The sequence below is a fragment of the Hevea brasiliensis genome, chromosome 18, assembly GCF_030052815.1.
Source record: "Hevea brasiliensis isolate MT/VB/25A 57/8 chromosome 18, ASM3005281v1, whole genome shotgun sequence".
In the NCBI taxonomy this organism is placed as follows: Eukaryota; Viridiplantae; Streptophyta; class Magnoliopsida; order Malpighiales; family Euphorbiaceae; genus Hevea; species Hevea brasiliensis.
In genome coordinates, this window is record NC_079510.1 from 51,946,613 (window position 1) to 51,967,586 (window position 20,974).

Genomic DNA, 20,974 nt, shown 5'->3' on the forward strand with positions numbered 1-20,974 from the left:
AAATTTACCATTTCTTCACATATTTTCAAGCATAAAGAATATGCGTTACCTCTTTTTACCTTTCCATTAATTCACCTATTTTCATACACGAAATTATTTTATTATAACACTTTTTACTCTTCCCGTTTTAATCCTTTTTTACCTTTCATTAATTACCTTTTTCTCACTCAATCCAAATACATATCCAAAAGGCTAATCATGTCATTTACATGAAGCCAATGAAGCCCTAGTTGATGTATTATGGATTATAAAAGGGGATGTGTGGCTTCCAAAAGAAAAGAATTGAGAAAACAATAGATTTCTCTTCTTCCTAAAGTGAAGATCACTAGTTGTGAGGTTCCTCTTGGTTGAATGAATGAATGATTAGGGAAGGGAGAGGAAGATATACCATGCTAATTGCCAAGGTTCCAAGTAGCAAAGGCAAAGTTCAATTCTCTCAGATAACTTCCATTATTTTTTAGTAGAAATTGTGTATGTCAAAATTAAATTAAAGAGCTCCTATGCTTTTTTTGCCAATCAAATTGTGTTTGAATGTCTTCCACCAAAAATAAAAATTATGTTTGAATAGGAGAATAAGGAAAATTATAAAATTAAAATTTTAAAAAGATTTTACTATTGTTATTAACTATGAAATTAAATGAGTATTTTATCTACAGAGTGTAGAAAAAACAAAATAGAAAAACTTGGATAAATAATTAAGAGTTGAAAAGTTGGCTTTATTTTTGTAAAAGTTTGTCTCTTATCATCTTATGCCATGTATATTGTGACTTTCGATTTTTTTTTTTTTTTTTTAAACTTCCTCGTATCAAATGTCCATTGAGTTTTTTGCTTTCTTTTTTTAACAGTGTACATACCATCGTTAGTAAAGCGAGCTAGTGTGCATTATATTTTGATGAAGTTTTTGAAAATATGATATGAATTCTTAAAATAATCTATATTTAAGAGCAAGGTTTTTTTTTTAAGGAAATATAAAATTTTGATCAAATTATTTAGAAATTATGGATTTATTTAAGAATAAATTTATTCAAACACTGTTTTTTGTGCAAGGATTTGAACCTCATAATTTTTTCACCATTTAATCTCAACATATATAATAACTAAGCTTTCATTTTAAAATAGTTGTCATCGATTATATGATCTTTTTTGTCATTTAATTTTGTTTAAGATCATACAGCTTTTTTGGAGGAAATTTTTGGAGATTTGAGACAAGTTTTTAAAATTCTATGCTTGTTTGAGAGGAAGGTATTTTAAAGAAGATGAAGTTTTTGGAGGTTTCAAAACCTTCGTAACTCTCGCTTTTTCAACCCATTAAATTAGCTTTACTTTATAAAATCTCTTCTCATTCGATCCAAACAGACTTTTAAAAAAAAAAAATAGTGTTAGTAAAAGACTCTAATAAAAAAGAGTTGTTGAAGCCTTAGTCTATTTTTTCTCGTTTTATAATGCCAATAAGCATATCTACACTTATTATTATTATTATTCTTTTTCTTTACATTTTATTTGAAAAGAGAGAAAATAAAATTAAGTTATCAAAATAAAGTTTTTTAAAATGAAATTTTTATAATTTTTTATTATTTAAAAGAAAATAAAAGTTTTTATAACTATTTAAAATTTTTGAAAATAAAATCTTCATAACCCATTAATGTGGGTGGATTGATAAATAAAATTTTTTAAGGATTTTTAAAATCTTATTTTAGTGTAAAAAATCATAAATTCTCTCAAATATAATATATAAACTTATAGTTTTTAAATCTTCAAAAATCTTTAATTATATTACAAAACCTCCTTCCAGATAAAAGTTTAATATATATACTAACTGCTCTTTATATATATATATTTCTTTTAGTTTTGAATTTTTAAGTAATACATTTTAATTTTTTTTAGTAATATTTTTACATTTGTATATGTCATGGCGTTGTAGTTTCATGAATGCATAAAGTTTCTCCAAGTCATTCCCATCGAATTATTTTTAGAATTTAATTTTATTTTATTTAAATAATTTTATAATTTAATATGATTGAAATAAATTTTAAAGTGATAGAATTCTTTTAATTTTATTATTTATTTTCAATAAAAGACTTCATTAAGTGAATTTAATTCTTAAAAAATATATCAATTTAGAAATAATTCATTTCTTTCGAAAATTTTCCTTTATCATTCATATTTCGTCTTCAATTCAAAGACTAGTTTTACATGAGGAAAAAAAAAAACCTGTTTCTAATTTAATTTCTTAGATTATTTGATCTTATTATTAGGAAACTTTTGTATTATATTTTGAAATTCTTGATCATGTATAGTTTGTTTCTAATTGTTTATAATTATATTTGTTAACACTGAAAAAATTTATAAATAAAAAAAATCAGTACAACTAAGTGAGAATCCGAATAACAAATTCATAATCATATTGATTATTAAAGTAGTAAGATAATAATGTAGTTAGAATAATAGAATAAAATTTTCTAAATTATCCCATCCACAATCTCTCTTTAAACAAAGCAAAGCTCATGTTATCGTCTGTGTTAAACATTAAATTTGATGATATACATCCCTCAAAATTGATGCGACTCCTAAAAATGCTGTAATTGCGTTGGCTTCTTCCCAGTAACAACGATGTTAAAAACTTGGAAAAAAAAAAAGGGAACAATTAATTTGGCCTATTTGTTCTTCAGTTGCCACTTTGTGTAGCTTCGAAGAAGTCATTATATCAGTTCTTCTAAATCTTTAATTGCTTCTGCAATTGCATAGATTATCATCTTCTTGATCCGCATCACAAAAAAAAATGAAGGAAAACAGCCTTTAGGCTTAAAAATGGCATTACCAGCGTTCACTTGATTCTAAATGTATCATAGCAGAAAAGTGTTACCTCAAGTTTGTCTTCTCTAGCCCTGTGGTTCTTTGGAAGTTGTCAGAACTATTTGGTTAAGTGAAGGCACCCCTGGACATCTCCAGGAGAGACAAAATCTACGGCAACTATTGTACATGACTGTTTAGATGGAGGAAAAAGATCTTAAATACAAGTTTAACATTGGTCATAAAGCATAATCTATATCTACATATGAAAACACTATTTTGTGAAACATTAAAGAAGGATTTAAAAGAAAAATATGCAGGTCTCAAGATTTACCTTGAGATTCCTAACTTGGTGTGGGCAACCAGCAGGAATAAATACGACTTCTCCAACTCTTTGTTCAAATGTCCAAGGTTCAACACCTAGAAGTGTGAAACAATTCGAGTGTCACAATGATTTTAGAAAGAGAGAGAGATAGAGAGAGAGATAGAGAGATTAAGCTTTCTTAATATCTAACCAAAATTCCTCCTCCAACTTCTTTTTATGCTCCGAAGTTAAGTAGAAACACTGGTCATTAATTGGATGGACGACCTGCTTATAACAGGTTAGTTATCAGTGAATCATAATTGACTAGTCTGAAAAATAAGTAGTGGGTATTAGTTACCTGTTTTACTGGGGAGCAGTTAGTATGCCTAAATTCCATAGTGTGCTTTCTTAAATTTTCTTCTAACTTGGAGACATCCACCCTCCTAAAAATGTCCCACAATGCACCACACATATCATCTGTTTCACCTACACTGGGCAAACCAGGGAGTGTAGCTCGTCTGGGCTGATTATGGGAAAGCTCGAGTTGTTCACTGATTTGGGAGTGGTGCTTCTCTGTCTCAATAATCTTTGATACGTCCATTTCTTTCCAGCTACCGGTGCAGTCACCAAGTTGTTCAATGGGATGATGGTCTAGCTTATCTTGCTCCAAACGTTCTTTCTCATCCCGTGCCAAATATTTCCTTTTGAGGTGTTGAATGGCAGTCTGTTGTTCTTCACATAAAGCCACCTCCACAGTATGTGTCAAAATATTCACCTGCATTAATGGACAAATTTAAGATCAGTATCACCTCCCAAACCACCAGTTGGTAAACCACAGGGGAAAAAGGGGCAGCTATTTTCTTGTCTTTAAAAAAAACAAAAGGGAAAATGGTGAAGATTTGAAAACCCATTACTTATATAAGCATTTGCTGAAAATGGAAGAGTCCATATGAAACTCATTCTTGACATAAACATTTAAGTCAAATTTAGAGAGTTTGTGGAAAGAGTAGAAAAAAATAGCAACTTATGCTAGAATACAAGATGCAAGGCGTATTAATAACATGATGGATATTTTAGGCATACCGCGTCTGACATGTCACAGTGAAGTTTGGTTACAGAGTCCCATCTGTCGAGCTCCTGTTGTACCATATGCGATGTAGTTTTCGGACCCATGTCTTGTCTGAGCAAATCTGGTAGAAATTTCACAGCGAGGTTAAGGATACCAGCTTGGGATCACTGAGTTCTTGAAATGGCAATGCACTGATAAATTCATCACAATGGCGTGGCAAAGGGTCTTCAAACTTATCAGATGGGAGCCAATCCTTCAGCTTCCGCATCTCAGGCCAAAAGTTTTCATATCTTCTCCCTTCTGTATAGCCCTTGAAAAATTGACAAGCATTGATTTCCACCTGAATATTTTAAGAATCAGCACTTGTGAGTAAAACTACACAGAAGATCTTTGGGATGAAAAAAGAATTCCAGGTAGGATAATGGTGCCAAACCTCACGAGAAGCCAGGCAATCAATGGCCTTTACTTTAGACATGTTGTACACCGTAGAAGCGTGTAAGCTGTAAAGAAATAAAGCAAACATACAAAATAACAATATTTACGTGGTTCACCTTATAGGGCTACATATACGGGCATGCTATCTTTCACTATTAATAAATAAATAAATTATCATTACAAGCTCATAGCTATACTACATATCAACCCAATTACACTCAAGAGAATCAATACTACATCAAACTGCTAATAGTAAATATATTAGTTATTCTCTCTCAGTCTCCTCTAGACATAACCTAATATATTTACTATTACAACACTAGCCCTCTCACCAATGGACAATAATCCATTCCTCTTGAATTCTATATCCTTACTCTATCTTAGGCCGAAAGCTCTCTCCACTACAATGGGCAAGTGCCCCTCATCAATTGTCAGAGCCAAATCCTCAGCAATTGACAAGGCCCCTCTCTATAATGGGCAACAGCCTCACTCCATGAGCTGAAAGCCACTCTCTTCAATGGACAAAAGCCAAATAATGTTTTTCATCATTCTCCTATTTATTGTGTTAATTCCCTCCATCATTATTTGATTAAGAGTCCTACTCAATTTAGTAATAACATTAAAATAAGAGTTTTACTTATTATTGGAAATATTCCTACATCTTATTGAGGAATATTTCTCCCACTCAAATTAGGAAAAGATTTTTCTCCAAATCTCATTAGGATTTTGAGTCATAATTCTAACAATATCCACCTCAACTCAAAATCCATCAACCATTGCATACCTCAAATTCTTAAGTATCATCAAATCATCAAATCTCCATGCTTGAGCTTGAACCATTCAAATCATCAATTCTTTAATCTTCATCTTGGTGTAACTTGCTTTATTCTTTAAAAAATCTTCATGTCATCAACCATCTTGATTTTGCATCAAGAACTCCACCAAAATTTTATCTCTCCATCACCTTGAACTTGCATCATCATTGTTGCATGTGCAACTTTCCACATATCACAATAACTCCACCTTTAACCGAACTCATCAAGATCATTCCCATACTCTGATACCGATTTATTGTGCACTGTGAAAATGTGCCAATTGCAAAGAAAAAAAAAAGTAAACATACAAAATACCAATATTTACGTGGTTCACTATCTCAACGTAGGGTTACATCCACGGGTATGTCATCTACCACTATCAATAAATAAATAAATAAATCATCATTATAAACTCATAACTATACTACTCATCAATCCAATTATACCCAAGAGAATCAATATTACATCAAACTGCTCATAGTAAATATATTAGTTAGTCTCTCTCAATCTCCTCTAGCCATAACCCAATATATTTACTATTACAACACTACACGACAAAGGGTGTCTTCAACTATATGGGTGAAAGCCCTCTCACCAATGGACAAGAATCCCTTCCTCTTGAATTCCATGTCCTTATTCCACCTTAAGCCGAAGTCTCTCTTCACAATAATGGGTAAGTGCCCCTCATCAATGGGCAGAGCCAATTTCTCAGCAATTGATAAGGCCCCTCTCTACAATGGGCAAAAGCCTCACTTCATGAGCTGAAAGCCAATCTCTTCAATGGGCAAAAGCCAAATAACATTTTCCATCATTCTTCTATTTATAGTATTAATTTTCTCAATCCTTATCTGATTAGGAGTCCTACTCAATTTAAGAATAACACTAAAATAAGAGTTTTACTCATTATAGGAAATATTCCTCATCCTATTGAGGAATATTTCTCTCACTCAAATTAGGAAAAGATCTCTCTCCAAATCCCATTAGGATTTTGAGTCATAATTCTAAGAATCTCCACCTTGACTCAAAATTCATCAACCATTGCATACCTTAAATTCTTGGGTGTTATCAAATCATCAAATCTCCATGCTTGAGCTTGAACCATTCAAATCATCAATTCTTTAATCTTCATCTTGGTGTAACTTGCTTTATTCTTCAAAAAATCTTCACGTCATCAACCATCTTGATTTTGCATCAAGAGCTCCACCTAAATTTTATCTCTCCGTCACCTTGAACTTGTATCATCATTGTTGCATGTACAATTTTCCACATATCACAATAGCCCCATCTTTAACCAAACTCACGAAGATCATTCCTATGCTTTGATACCAATTTGTTGTGCACTGTGAAAGTGTGTAAACTGCAAAGAAATAAAGCAAACATATAAAACACCAATATTTATGTGGTTCACCCTCTCAACATAGGGCTAAATTCACAAGCATACCATCTTTCACTGTCAATAAATAAATAAATCATCATTACAAGCTCATAGCTATACTACCTATCAACCCAATTACACCCAAAAGAATCAATACTACATCAAACTGCTCATAGTAAATATATTAGTTAGTCTCTCTCAGTCTCCTTTAGGCATAACCTAATATATTTACTATTACAACACTATACCACAAATGGTGCTTTCAACTATATGGGCAAGAGCCCTTTTACCAATGAACAAGAATCCATTTCTCTTGAATTCTATGTTCTTACCCCACCTTTAGCCGAAGCCTCTCTCCACTACAATGGGCAAGTGTCCCTTGTCAATGGGCAGAGTCAAATCCTCAGCAATTAACAAGGCCCCTCTCTACAATGGGCAACAGTCTCACTCCATGAGCTGAAAACCACTCTCTTTAATGGGCAACAGTCTCACTCCATGAGCTGAAAATCACTCTCTTTAATGGGCAAAAGTCAAATAATCTTTTTCATCATTTCCTATTTATAGTGTTAATTCCCTCAATCCCTACTGAATCTGCCCTTTCAGTGTCAATCCCTACTGAATCTCCCGCCTTCTTTTTCAACTCTGAAATGCATCCCATTGGAAGGATAGCTTTAGCTCCGGTACACAATCACCACAACAGCCCATTTCTTTTGGGGTGCAAGAAATACTTCCATCATCATTGGCATTCCACAGCACAACCGTTGGTTCACCTTGATCCTCAGCACTTTCAAAATCACAAGGCAGTGGATCTCCACCATGCACATAATCAGAGCCTCGGTCTACATATTGAAACTTCATTTCAGCACGACTTGACAAGCTTCCTTCACGAATTTCGTGACAGCAACTGAGACACAGTTCATAAGCACATGTTGGGCGGCTGCGGTGGAGGTCAGCAATAGAAGTCGCACAATGGTTGCTGCACCAAGACCCGTAAAAATTCAGTAAATAAGCTTTAAGTTCAAACAATAAAATCGCTTAGTTTCCACCCTTCAGCACAAGAAGAGATTCTTACCGATAGACACGCTCATCATTATTACAGAATTTCTCTGCTATCTCAGGGGAGGAACCTGATTACAAGAACAAGTCATAATTTACTAGCAGGAAATTAATTTAAACATAAAAACTCATACCTGGAACTAAAAAGAAAATTAGGAAGTACCTTGAATGCTAGCCTTCATTTGTATCTCTTGAATTTGTTTTTCACAGATTTGTTGCAGAAAGGGAAGCAGAGACTTTATCAAATATTTTAGATGCTGAATCTTTTCACCGTCGGTGATATCCCTTTTTGATGTCTGGAGGTGATCAATATTATGAGCTAGTTAGAAGAAATACTTACATTCAGAATTTCAGTACTGTAACATGGCGCTCCAACTGCCAATGTAATATAAGGATGCTCATTTATCAACTTAAAAGTTTAAAAAACCAAATCTAAATTTCCAAAATCTAGCCTTACGGAGTTTTTGCTTCTTTATTAATGTCCTGACAATCAATAGGATAGAAGAGGGACAGAATAAAAACAAACCTTAATCAAACCACTGGAGTGCAAACACGCATTGCCGTTGCAATTTCTATGACAGCAAGGACATAGTTCTGCAATTTCTTCTTCTGTCATCCATAAATACCTACATACATCACACCAGAAATGCATATGCCAAGTAAGCTTCTAAGCTCATTTTACTAAAACAACTTCAAATATTGTAGCAAAAAAATTTAGCATTGTTTGATACATTGGACACAATGCATTTTCTTTTACACTTCTTGCAGGGGACAACAATTTTTCTTTCGTTTTTCATGCACTGATGACACCTTGGGAGTGCTTCTATTTTGGCCTGCTTGAAGCAAGAAAAACTGACAACCTTTAGTTACCAGAGTAAATAAAGAAACAAACTATTCCTTTCAATGTCAAGGGAACAGAATTTATAATTCCACTATAGCGGATAAAACAATGAACAGAGGTAAATAAACTTCAAATTCCTCAATGCATATGTCCTGGTGCTACTGCCATCACTCTTCATAGCTGAAGCTGATGAGGGAGAAGAAGATGAAGTGCGTAAAGAAGCATTTGCAAAATCTACATTTTCCTGCCTTGTATGCATGGGATTTCTTTTGACTGCCTGACTCCGTGAAGTTCTAGCTCTTTTGTGCGCTCACATATTCAGAATACACGCTTGCTCTAAAACTTCATCTTCTGAATCGCCCTCCAAGTCTAAAACTACAAAACTACTTCTCTTATTCAAGGCACTCAACCGCTTCTTTGGAATTCCATTGCCTTTCAAGAATTCAAAAGCAGGAGTCGATTTCATTTTCTTGGATAAATTTTTTGTTCTTGTTGGGAGTGACCACTCATCATCATCATCGTCCTCTTTCCGTTTCTTATCTTGTCATTAACTCTATCCTTAAGGGTTTTGTGAACTTGTCTCTTCGATGCAAGCCAAGTAACATTCGAGACTCTTCTCATTTTCTGCATATTATGATCACCATCACCTCTGAACGGGTCTTGCTTGGCAATAACTGCAGCCATCCTCGCTACAAGAAAGAACCAAAGACAAATACCGAATCCAAAATAGAACAAAAAATTCACATTGCATGGTTGTTCTTCCACCATGAACTATGATTTATAGGGAAACAGAAATTCAATAAGCAATTAACAGATTAAACACCAATGCATTGCGCATTAAAAACAACAACCATATAATCGAAGACAATGACAAAAAGAGCAGTGGTTCAGTAATAAACTCAGGTGAACTCAGCTAAAACAAACAAAAATCATCCCCATTGAAAAAGAAATAATCAAGATGAATTTACAAAGCAATCAAATGCAAATTATAATTTGAAAAACGCACAAATACAAAAGAAAAGAGATCAAAGTATGACAGAGGAACCAAAAAAAGGAACCTGAGGGCTGATCAGAGTAAAAAAAAAAATCTATAGAGAAAATTTAGATTGAAGAAGCGAACGATGATAAATGAAATCGAAGAAGAGTATTTATTGAGGAGAGAAAAATGCCTTGCGCGTGAAGACATATAAATGGCATGGGAACGTTCTTCTCCAATCAAATAGACCTGATCCGACCTCAATTCTTTTTGATGATGTTATCCCGCTCTCGTTTGATGCAATCTTTTTTCCATGACTTCGAGAATTAAACAGAAAATAACTTCTTTGATATTTTTTTATCAGCAGAGGGAGGGGAGGAAGAGTCCACCTGAGTCGATCAAATGCAATCTTTTTCTCGGTTTCTTTGTTTTCAATAATGAAACAGAAATTATCAAGCAGGGAGTTCAACATAAGTTTTATCACTACGCCATGCTTAGTTGATAAAGATAAAAAGCTCTCCTTCCTTATTAAGGAGATAAAAAGTTCGACTCTATTGAAGAGATTTATATTAAATGCATCAAATTTAACATGATTTGATAAACCACTTACACTTTATTTGGAGGGATGTAAGAAAGTAAGGTAAGAATTTTTTTTTTTTTAATATTACACTAACCTTGTGTTGTTTGGATAAAAGGTAGGAGAAGAAAAAAATTTGTAATAACTAATATTTAATTTATAAAAACTTTCTCAACATCTCTCTCAATATAGTGGTTTGAAAAATTATTTATATTTGAATTGAGTGCAGTATGATTTATTAATATATCGTATTATATAATATTATATCATATGATATTATTTTTATTATCAACCTGTTTAATATGATATAAGATAATTTAATATTTTTTTTATTTAATTAAATAATATGATACGATAAAATAAATATAAAGATTACTAAAATATCATTTATTATTATTTTAAATATAAAGATGATTTGAAAATATTTATTTAAATAAAATATTAATTTATAAATAATATTATAATAATAATTAAAGACACATTTTATTTTTTTAATTAATCACTAAATATATCTTATAAATATATAACATTAAAATTATATAATTAAAATGTTATATATTTTATGGAGATAAAATAAAATAAAAATAAAAATTTTAAATTATGCTAAACCACATTTTTTATAAAAAAAACAATCTTTCCAAGTATGTAAAATAATCATACCGTCAATATAAAAGCATTCCAATCCAAATATGGTAAAGCTTTTTTTAAAAACCCTCAAACCTTATAAAATCTTCCTCCCAAATCCAAAACTTGCTCCAAACAAAGTGCTATGAAGAATTTATTACTTCCTTTTTTTCTAAATTAATTATAATGCACTCACTAATTTTTTCACAAATATGTTATACTGATATATATACATATATTTGGAATATAACAATATTTTTAATAGTCAAACTCTATAAGTCGGTATGAATAATCTGTAAATAATTAATAAAATTAGTTCATTGATACTATTGAATAAAAATAAAATTGTATACAGATGTTCTTTTTCCAATGGTAACAATACAAAGCAATATGAGAAATGCCCACAAAAAATCTACTTTTTATCATACACTCAAAATATCTACATCCATCCTTGAGTAGATGTCAATTTACCACAATCCAGAGCCTGTCATTTCTTGTTGGTATATTTGAATGATTGTAACTTGGCCTCTTTTCTTTCTCCTTCCTTTATTCTACAATGTCGCTACTCTGGCCTAGTAATCTGCAATGTATAGTGAGATTTAAAGGCTCATGCGTAGGAGTTTTCAAGGCTCTGGATGTTCCTTAATAACATCTGTCAAAGATGATGGTGAAGATGCACCACTAATTCTGCTAGGCACAGGCGTATTTCTTCGCGATTGGCGTTTTGTAGGGACTAGCACACTCTCAATCTCCAATTTTTCACTTATATCTTCATCTTCCTCGTCATCATCACCTTTGAAAACTGGATGCATATATGCATTTTGGAGATAGGCTTTCAAATTCAGGTTTGGCTCCCTTGCACGTTCCAGGGTATCTTTCATCATTGCTTCCTGAAATCCAACAAACAAAGACCATTAAAGTATTTAATAATGAAATAATGACATATTAATTTTACAACTGAAAGACAGTAGCAAACCTGTAATGGATATCTTTTAAATGCAGGTTCATAGCGGCCTCTGCAGAAACTATTAAACCATATAGTGAGTACTGGCAGGGCAATGAGAAATGGTGTCGACTGAGCAGCTTCCTTTGTACTCAACAGTCCAATCATAAGCACCTGTGAGATTATCAATGCAATGATAACACGCCCATGAACATCAGGCCAAAATGCTGCACCGCTCTCGTACTCTTGGTTGTAAACATTTATAATCTGCAATTTATACATAAAAGATTAATATAGATGGACTAGAAAAGAGATCGTTAAGCTATTCAAGTTTGAAACTATCATAATTAGTGCATTGAGATCGAGTTTACCCTCTGCACAAGCAACAATACAAAAAAGTAAAACAATCCATAATCAGCACATGTTTGTTTTATAACTTGATGCTGCATATTCGTTTTACAATTAAGTTCCCTATATTTTTGTTTTCCTAACATTCTCTTGCTCTCTTGGTGCAGAGAATACATTCTATTCTATAGGAAGAGGCTACCATTTTCATCAGTGAACAGCTATAGTGACAGATCAAATTCTGCAGTTTATACAAGGCATTCTTTGAGATCATTTTTGTTCTTACCAGCTTGACGTGTTTTTTAAGGCCTTTCCGTTAAATGACAAAAACCTCTTCCATCCAAACTACAGCGTTACTACTTGAAAAAATTTCAAAAAGAATCATTAGAAGAACATCAGCAGCTGAAAGCCATCCAGATGTGGTGAATCTTTACCTAAAAGTTCTAAGTACTTGAATCACATGGCCGTATTCAATTAATTGATGAAACTATTGCCACATGCAATATTTAGATTGGATATTATATTAAGTCTTTACCTGATGACGAAACACGACATATGCAAAGGCAAAGAAAATTATTATGAATGGAAGGAGAACTGGTGTCACTGTCGCATATACAAGACCTAACAGAAAATAGAATTGTATACGAGGTTCTCCAGTGTTGAAACCAATGCTTCCTGGATCCATTGCCTCTTCCCTATCCTTTTCAGTCTTAACCAGGAAGAAATTCTTCAGGTGGAATATTATTAGTGGTTTCAACATTAAAACTTCTCCTGCTATTCCAGACCATCCATCAACCATTATGTACGTTATGAAGAAAGTTGCTTTCATTGGAATAGCCACACCGATTGTTTTAGGAATTCTGTATCATTAAAAAAAAATAATGACTAAGAATAATCAATGAAATTGCAAAAGATAAGATGAAACACAAGAAAATGAAACACAAGAAACCTAGACTATGTGATGCAGATTATATTCCTAAAGATTTTAGGAGTACCTACTAAAATGAAAGAGAACAAACCACAAAGAAATAAAGCATGATAACAGGTAAGATAAACACATTCTCTTAATTATGGGGTGAATAAAAAATTTAAGGTGACATATATTATAAGTTATTAAAAATCAATTGAAGACTTCCATGAACATGCATAAAGCACATGCAAACGCATGCTAACACACACACAGTGACAGAACCAAGGTTAAAATTTCTGTGGGGAACAACCTAGGAGAAGCTAGACTTCCCTAAGTCATGAAAACAGGTAAGACAACTTTCCTCCCTACCCATCTTTGTTTTCCTAAAACGTTCACTGCATGCATGATGAAAGACTATCCATTCAGAATTGACAGTGCCACTTTCGGCGCTTAATAATGCTAACGAGTTCTTCAGAAGAGATGCCATAAGAAGCCCATAATAATCACTTAATAAGTAGAGGAATGCAGACAGAATATAATGATTAATTTGTAAGAGCAACATACTCGCTAGCAGACTGCTTTATAAAAGAATTGAGTTGTTCAAATGCAGTTCCAGTGATTATGCTCCCAAGGAATACGTTCACAATATTGAAAAAATAATATCGTGCAGCTGATCTCCTTTCTAAAGATGACAGAGACGTGAAACCTTCAAATTTAGACATGATCATTAATATTGTTGGCAGGAAGATCAGAAAAAGCTTCAATGCAATGCCAGGTAGAAGACCTTGTATAACTGATTTGATAAATTTTCTGCATAATTAATCAACAAAACAAACAATTAGTAGTTATAACAATGAAATATCACTGTCAATTGAGAAGGACTTGTGAGCATTACTAACATTTCGATAATGGGCTTCAGAAAAGAAGCTCTTTTCTCAATTCCTTCAATACTTGCAAGAGCTTGCACAAATGCAATTGGGATCATGAAAAAGAAGGTAAGGAAAAAGAATGTGACATTCATTATCAACCTCCTAATTGCAAGTGAAACATATGGTATTGCTAGGTTATTCCAATATACATCACGTGGCTCTGGGGCCCACTCTGTTAACCACAAAGTTGGATTTCTTGATTGTTGAGTTTGTGCACAAACAGCTGCAGCCCATCGACTTCTGAAAGAAACAAATGCTGCTGGCAAGATAGACTTTGGATCCGTTTCAACTTTTTCCCTCTCTTCAGCTATCTGAATTATAGGAAAACCATTCATGACCTCAAATTAGAACTTTGGTAGTAAACAAAATATTTCATTATATTCAAACAAAATCCAAGCATGTAACTGGACATAATTATTTCAATCTTTCATGATAAGTACGAAATGCCAAATGTTTATCTTAGCACAATATTGGTCAGGAAAACACTCAACTTCTCCTTAATGTCAACTTTAGGGGACTATTACTTCAACTTTTGCTTTTTTACTTACTAAGATGTACTGTGGCTACTGCCATCAAATTTTGAATTTGCTTTTGAGCAGAACTAATAACGAGCAAGTAGATTTGTTAAAAGTATGATTTTGCTTTAGATGCAAAGCAAAAAAGCAGTAGTAAATTAGTTTCATAAAATTCAATTTTTTTTCCTTTTTGTTATTTAAACCTAAACATTGTTTTTTGGCTTTAAAATAACAAAAAGCCAAAAAAAAAAAGCAATTATAGTAAGAAAAAGCAAAATAATAATAATAATAATAATAATAATAATAATAATAATAATAATTCTTTAATTTTGAATCCTTAGACTCTCTCTCAATTTCTTTTATATGATAAGAAATAGGCCTCCAGCAACAGTGAACAATCTTCCCCTCATAAAGCAAAATATTGCAAATGCACCTTCTTACTGATGTTATGTGCTGGAAAATATAGAATTTACAATCATGTATATTTCTTGACTTAGGCTAGTGATGGCAGGATAATGCCAACAGCCAGCCACTCAAACAAGAACATAAAAAAACCACTTGATATCACATTCTTGTCTCAGAAATTATAGAAACAATAGAAATGATTATAAAGATATATTATATTATATCAAGCCCCATACAATCATGTCAAGATCTTCTTCAGAATATTCAAGTGAATTTTTTTTGCAAAAGAAATTTAAGTACACTATTTTACCTTCCGCACACAGATTTGCAGATGTATGCTTAAAAGAAACCAATAGGAAACAGAGTTTCAAAGAAACTTAAGGAGGGACTTAAAGAAACTTAAGGAGGGACTTACTTCTTTTGATAGTTTCTCAATCTCAGAGATGTAATGATCAATTGCATCCACCTTTTGCCCCCAAAGCCCAAGAAAACCAGTCTGAGAGTAAAAACAAAAGAAAACTGAGTTCAGACAAAAATTAGGTATTCTAAAGGAAGGTTCTGGGGCCACGGGCAGCAGGACATGGAGTAGATTTGGGCACAAGGCAATAGTTTCTAAACACATATCCGACTGCATACTAAATTACCTTCATCATAGGCCTCTGTGATTGATTTCTAGAATACTTAAGTTGGTAGTAGTCAAGCCAGTTCTGCATACTTTTCTTCTTCTTCACCAATTTGGCTAGTTTGTTTGAATTGTATACCGACTGCATAAAATTTTCCAAGGTTTAAAAATATTTAACAAGATAAAAATTTCCAATTTTTAAAAAATATTTAACAAGATAAATATATTGACCATGTGATGTACACCACCCATTCTACAAATAGTCTTTAATATTTTAAAAATACATGGTTCTTAACATTAGTTCTTTTAATCAACTTCACAGATCCCTACCAAAGATTTCCAGAATATATCTTCAGTTTGAGCTGGAATCTACCTGATGAGTAAGATAGTGATCTGGATGATTGACCAGAAAAAAGTGCTCCACAAGCTCACTAACAGATTCATCAGGATCTGGTGGCACATTCCTAACAAGGACCTGTGAAGAGTAAATTCCATGGTATAAGTTTAATAATGGAAACAGTAGAAAAAACTCAAATATGAAAAAGCTTTCTAAATTTTAACTAATTGGATAAGGCAAGTATTTGTTTAACTGTAAATTGATCTGGACGACGACTTTCTGATGCAAGAAACTGCAAGCGCATTGTAGCAACTTTCTCATACTCCTTCATTAACACATAGCATGTCCAAAAAGTAAAGACATAAGCCATAACTATATGTGCCCAAAATCTGCAATCCATGAGTTAACATGATTATTACAGTATTTAGTTTCTAAAGCTAAAGCAGTATGCAGCTATCAATAGGAATTTACCCATAAACTATGCATGAATTACAGCTATCAATAGGAATTTACCCATAAACTATGCATGAATTACATGACATGACAAAAACAGAAACAATGTCACAGAAGCACAACCGAAAAGAAAACAAGTACAAATAGATAATTAAGAATCCGTTCGCTAAAAAGCTACAATGATTAAAAAGAAAAGAAAAAACTAGCATCTCTACAATGGTAATAAAAATATAAAAAAGTTAACTCAAAGAATTAAAAAAGAACCATCCACATAATATCCAATACATCATAAACATTCCAACTATACATCTTATTCTTCATATAATGTTACGACCATTGTATCAAAATGAAGATATGTTGATACCTTTGCGATTTGAGTGGGACATTTGATATTGAAAGCTTGTCAATGTCACTGGAAGTCACGTTAGACAACTTTGCTAGCTCCAAAGTGCTATTTGTCCAATTTACTGGAACCAGAATAGCCCAAGCAAGAAATGTGATAGGAACAAAAATCTTAAGCCTGCATCATTGAAAATAAAAAAAATAAAATAAAAGAGCTCCGAACCTAAAAAATCCATTACGTAAAATGTTTGCAGAAACACCACAAACTAAATTTAGCATACCCTATCAAGTAAATGCGCAAGTAAACGGCAGAATCCAACCCTGCATGCTCAATTAGCTCAGGCTCTGGCATTCTGATTGCTTCTGGCATCCAATTTAGAAATCTCAGATACGATCTAAAGTCTAAATTGACAAACCTTCGCACAAAAGCTCCTGAGTGGGTGGGACTACTTCTTAAGCCACTAAGATACCATTTTGGAAAGTAAACTCTATCATTGAAGGGTTGTAGCCTTAAAAATGCGAATGCTAAAAGGAAAATGAAAGCAGTTAGAAGATTTATAGCCGCTGAAACCCCTATATCCCCTAGCGTTGCCATTTATATCTTCAATAAAGATCTGCACAAGAAAAAAAAAAAAAAAAAAAAAGAGTATAGAATGAAATCTAAAACAATTACCATTGAATTGCTACACTAAGTAAAACCCTCAACCTATATCTCTAGCATCTCTAGCTTGAATTGAAAAAAAGCAGTCTTAACATCAAAAGTTAACAAATAAAACCATCAAAAAAAACAAAAGAAAGATTCTTACTTTGCTGACTATCAAATCCTCTGCTCTAACCCCAATGGCTTTTAAAGAAGAAGGGTAGAGAAATCCTGAGAGAGAGAGAGAGAAATTGGCTATCTGAAAGTTGAATTAGGGATTGTTTGGATTGCTTTTTAACTCAATAAAGCATGATTCCCACTCCTTTTTGAAGGGTGAGTAGCAGACACGCTAACATGCACGACTTCACATGGATAATTAAACTAAAACAACAAAAACAATTAGAGCAAGGAAAATAAAAAGAAAAAGAAAAACTGGGATCTAGAAATAGGAATTGCTAGAAAAAGCAAACAGCAGAAAGCAGGGCACTGTCTGACTGGGAAGAAGAATCCGGAAGTGGGTAACGTCCTTCGTTCCTGTAATTTTCGATAGGTACTTTTTTGGAATATTGAGTGACTCTGGATTTTATTGACTGTGATTTTTACTTTTTTTTTTTTTGAACAAACTGAGATAATAATTAAATCTGATTTTTTGGTCAATTTATTACAATGACCCCAAATGTCGGCAAATAGCCACGTGGGATTATCAACGGATACTTTGCATCGGATTCAAGAATTTTGCGCAAAAAAATACTGTATCTTACGCGATATTAGAAGGGTGATATTCACGACCCAATAAATTGGAAATTAGTGGTTGATTGGGGATAACAGCTGGCGAAGGAATGTGATTTATGAGCAGGTAATATTGTGCCGCGTGGAGAGAGCGTATGATGCGTGGGTGTGTCTAAAACGTGACAGCAAATGTTAGTTTCCGGCCGGGAAAAGTAAACTAAGCCTCAAAATTTTGTTGGAGGGGAAAGAAAAAAAAATAATAAAAATAAAAATATAGAGTAGCGAAAAAAATAAGAAAGAAAAGTAGTTTATTAAATAATATTTATTTTGTATATTTTATTTAAAATTAAACTAAATAATTATAACAATAAAAAAAATAATTTTATTTCTCTTTTAAATAGAAGAGAAAATAATGAATAGTAAATTTTATTTATTATTTATTATTTTATTTTTTTTAATTTCCTCTTTTAAATATAAAATTTTCTTCATAATTTTAGTTTCTCTTACTTCACTCCGATCTAAGTATAGGGTGTTTCAACGATTTTGACCGTTTTACATTTAAGACGCGCGTAGATGGGATTTTTTTTTTTTTTCCAAATTATATATATTAGTTAAATGTTTGTGTGTTGCATAATATATTTAAATTTATATTTTTTAATATCATTTTAATTTTTTAATTGATTTTTAAATATATAATTTTAAAATTTTTATAATAAAATGAAATGTATAAAAATTTAAGAAAAGTTAAAAAGAAAATTTATAAAAATTTAATAATTAAATAAACATAAAAATTGAGATAATGATAATAATAAAGATATTTAAAAATAAAATATATAAAAATTAGATACTTAATATAAAAAAATAATTACCATAATTATAAAAATCACATTCTTTTCATATAATAAATACTACTAAACAATACTAAAAAAAAAAAACTATGTACATAGCAATACTATAAAAAAAATCTACTTCATATATATATATATATATATATATATATATATATATATATATATATATATATATATATATATATATGTGAAAAAAAAAATCAATACTATGAGATGCATGCGTAATCATTGAAGAAAAAAATATTAATGATATCTTTAATAAATTAAAAAAAATAATATAATAAATTTAATTATTAATGCCTCTAAGTTCAAGTTCAGTTAATAAATAAAATATTATTTAAATTATGAAAATTAGGATATTATAAAAATAGTTAAAAAAAAATAGAAAGAAAAGTAAATACATTATATAAATAGCAATAACAATTCATTATAAATAAACTAATCTCTATATGATCTATGTTACATAGAAACACCAAGAATAAGTGCCGTTGGAATTGAGAATTTTGTTATATATATATATATATATCCTATTTTTATTTAAAAAATTATATTAAAAAATTATATTTATTTTATAAAAAATAATTTATATATAAAAATATTTTTTATTATTTAATTATAGTATTAAATTAATAATATGCATTTATATTATACATATTTTAATAAAATAATTAAAATTCAAAAAATAACTTTTTAAATAACTATTTTCGTTAAAAATGACTTTAACTTTTTTTTATTAAAAAATATTGTTTATTAACCCATTTTCCTGAATTTAAAACCTCATTAAAAGTGTAATTAACAGTTTTCTCATTATAACAATGTAATTGAATACTGGGATGAAATAGAAAAATAAAAAAGCTTTAAATTATTGATGGAATTATAATAAACTCGAAATAGATGCATTAGAAAGATAATAATAATAATAATAATAATAATAATAATAATAATAATAATAATAATAATAATAATAAGCTTTAATTTAATGAAGTTAATATAATAAAAATTAACATATTTTCTCTTGATACTACCATGTGAATAAATATTTTATTATCACATAGCACTTACCATATAGAGATTGTTATATTTTATAATTATAGTAATTATAATTTTTTTATACTAAGTATTTAATTTACTTTTTATTTTTTAAACATATTTTTATTATTAATATTGTTATCTCAATTTTCATGATCAAATGAACTTTTTTGTTTTTTAACAATCAATTGTCAAATCTCAAAATTTAATTAAAATTTCCATAATTAAATTTATATTATTTAAATATTTATGATATTATTTTTTAGTTTATTAAAAGTAACAATAATATTTTTTTTTCTTTAGTAGTTGCATACATTTCATAATATATATATATATATATATATATATATATATATATATATATTTTTTTTTTTTTTTTTTTTATTATGGATAATTTTTTCACAACTCTTTAATATGTTATCAAACATTATACATTACTTTTACAATATTAATGAATATATTTTTAAAAATATTAGTTGATTTATATTTTATCGAACTAATTAATTTTAGAGAGATTGATAGTTTAATTTAAAATGAGATAATTGAATAAAATTAAAATTAAAATTTTAAGATTTATTAATTACTATAATTAATCGTTTAATATATATATATATATATATATATATATATATATATATATATATATATATATATATATAATGGTTTCTGTGTGATAAAAATACTAGTTATATTTAATTTTATAAATTTTTTATTAGTATTTTTTAAAAAAAAATTTAATATTTTATTTATTATATATTTTAAAATTAATAAAATAATTTATAATTATATGATAAAAAGTGAAATTTTAAATATATCGTTAAAAGCACGAGCATTTAATTGGTTAATAAAGATTAATTTTAGTGGGCCACAGTGATGGAGCCGAGAGCTGATGAGAGATGCGACTTTGACACTCGCATGCTATTTTAATCCCACGTGAGAAAGATGGAGTCAAGAAAATTAGGCGTTCTATGTTTAAGAATGGAAATGAAATTGAAAGATTAATATGAAAGCGAAAACCATACGTATTCAAATTTTCAAATCGTTATCGATCGAAAATATAAA

The 20,974-nt window shown here is 30.6% G+C and overlaps 1 protein-coding gene and 1 pseudogene across 2 annotated transcripts; both read right to left on the bottom strand.

The window, feature by feature from the left end:
- Window positions 1–2,699: 2,699 nt before the first annotated feature.
- Window positions 2,700–9,453, bottom strand: LOC131169162 (lysine-specific demethylase JMJ29-like; annotated as a pseudogene).
- Window positions 9,454–11,162: 1,709 nt separating this feature from the next.
- Window positions 11,163–17,888, bottom strand: LOC110668714 (calcium permeable stress-gated cation channel 1). Of its 2 annotated transcripts, XM_021830039.2 has the most exons (12): window positions 17,470–17,878; window positions 16,945–17,277; window positions 16,686–16,841; window positions 16,122–16,257; window positions 15,905–16,006; window positions 15,554–15,673; window positions 15,325–15,405; window positions 13,960–14,300; window positions 13,625–13,870; window positions 12,686–13,010; window positions 11,839–12,072; window positions 11,163–11,752 (listed from the first exon to the last, which is right to left on the bottom strand). In XM_021830039.2, the coding sequence occupies exons 2-12, from the start codon at window positions 17,256–17,258 to the stop codon at window positions 11,486–11,488; spliced, it is 2,322 nt and encodes a 773-aa protein (XP_021685731.1). In that variant the 5' UTR covers window positions 17,259–17,277; window positions 17,470–17,878; the 3' UTR covers window positions 11,163–11,485. The 2 variants fall into 2 exon arrangements, 1 of the variants encoding a protein (XP_021685731.1); XR_002497575.2 differs by lacking the exon at window positions 11,163–11,752 and having other exon boundaries at window positions 11,933–12,072; window positions 12,437–13,010; window positions 17,470–17,888.
- Window positions 17,889–20,974: the final 3,086 nt, after the last annotated feature.

Coding starts and splice junctions, on each gene's coding strand:
- LOC110668714 (XM_021830039.2), bottom strand. CDS start 17,258: ATGGCAACGCTAGGGGATATAGGGGTTTCAGCGGCTATAAATCTTCTA. Junction 13,871..13,959: donor CTGAAGCCCATTATCGAAAT/GTTAGTAATGCT, acceptor TTAATTATGCAG/AAAATTTATCAAATCAGTTA. Junction 11,753..11,838: donor TTAAAAGATATCCATTACAG/GTTTGCTACTGT, acceptor GTTGGATTTCAG/GAAGCAATGATGAAAGATAC.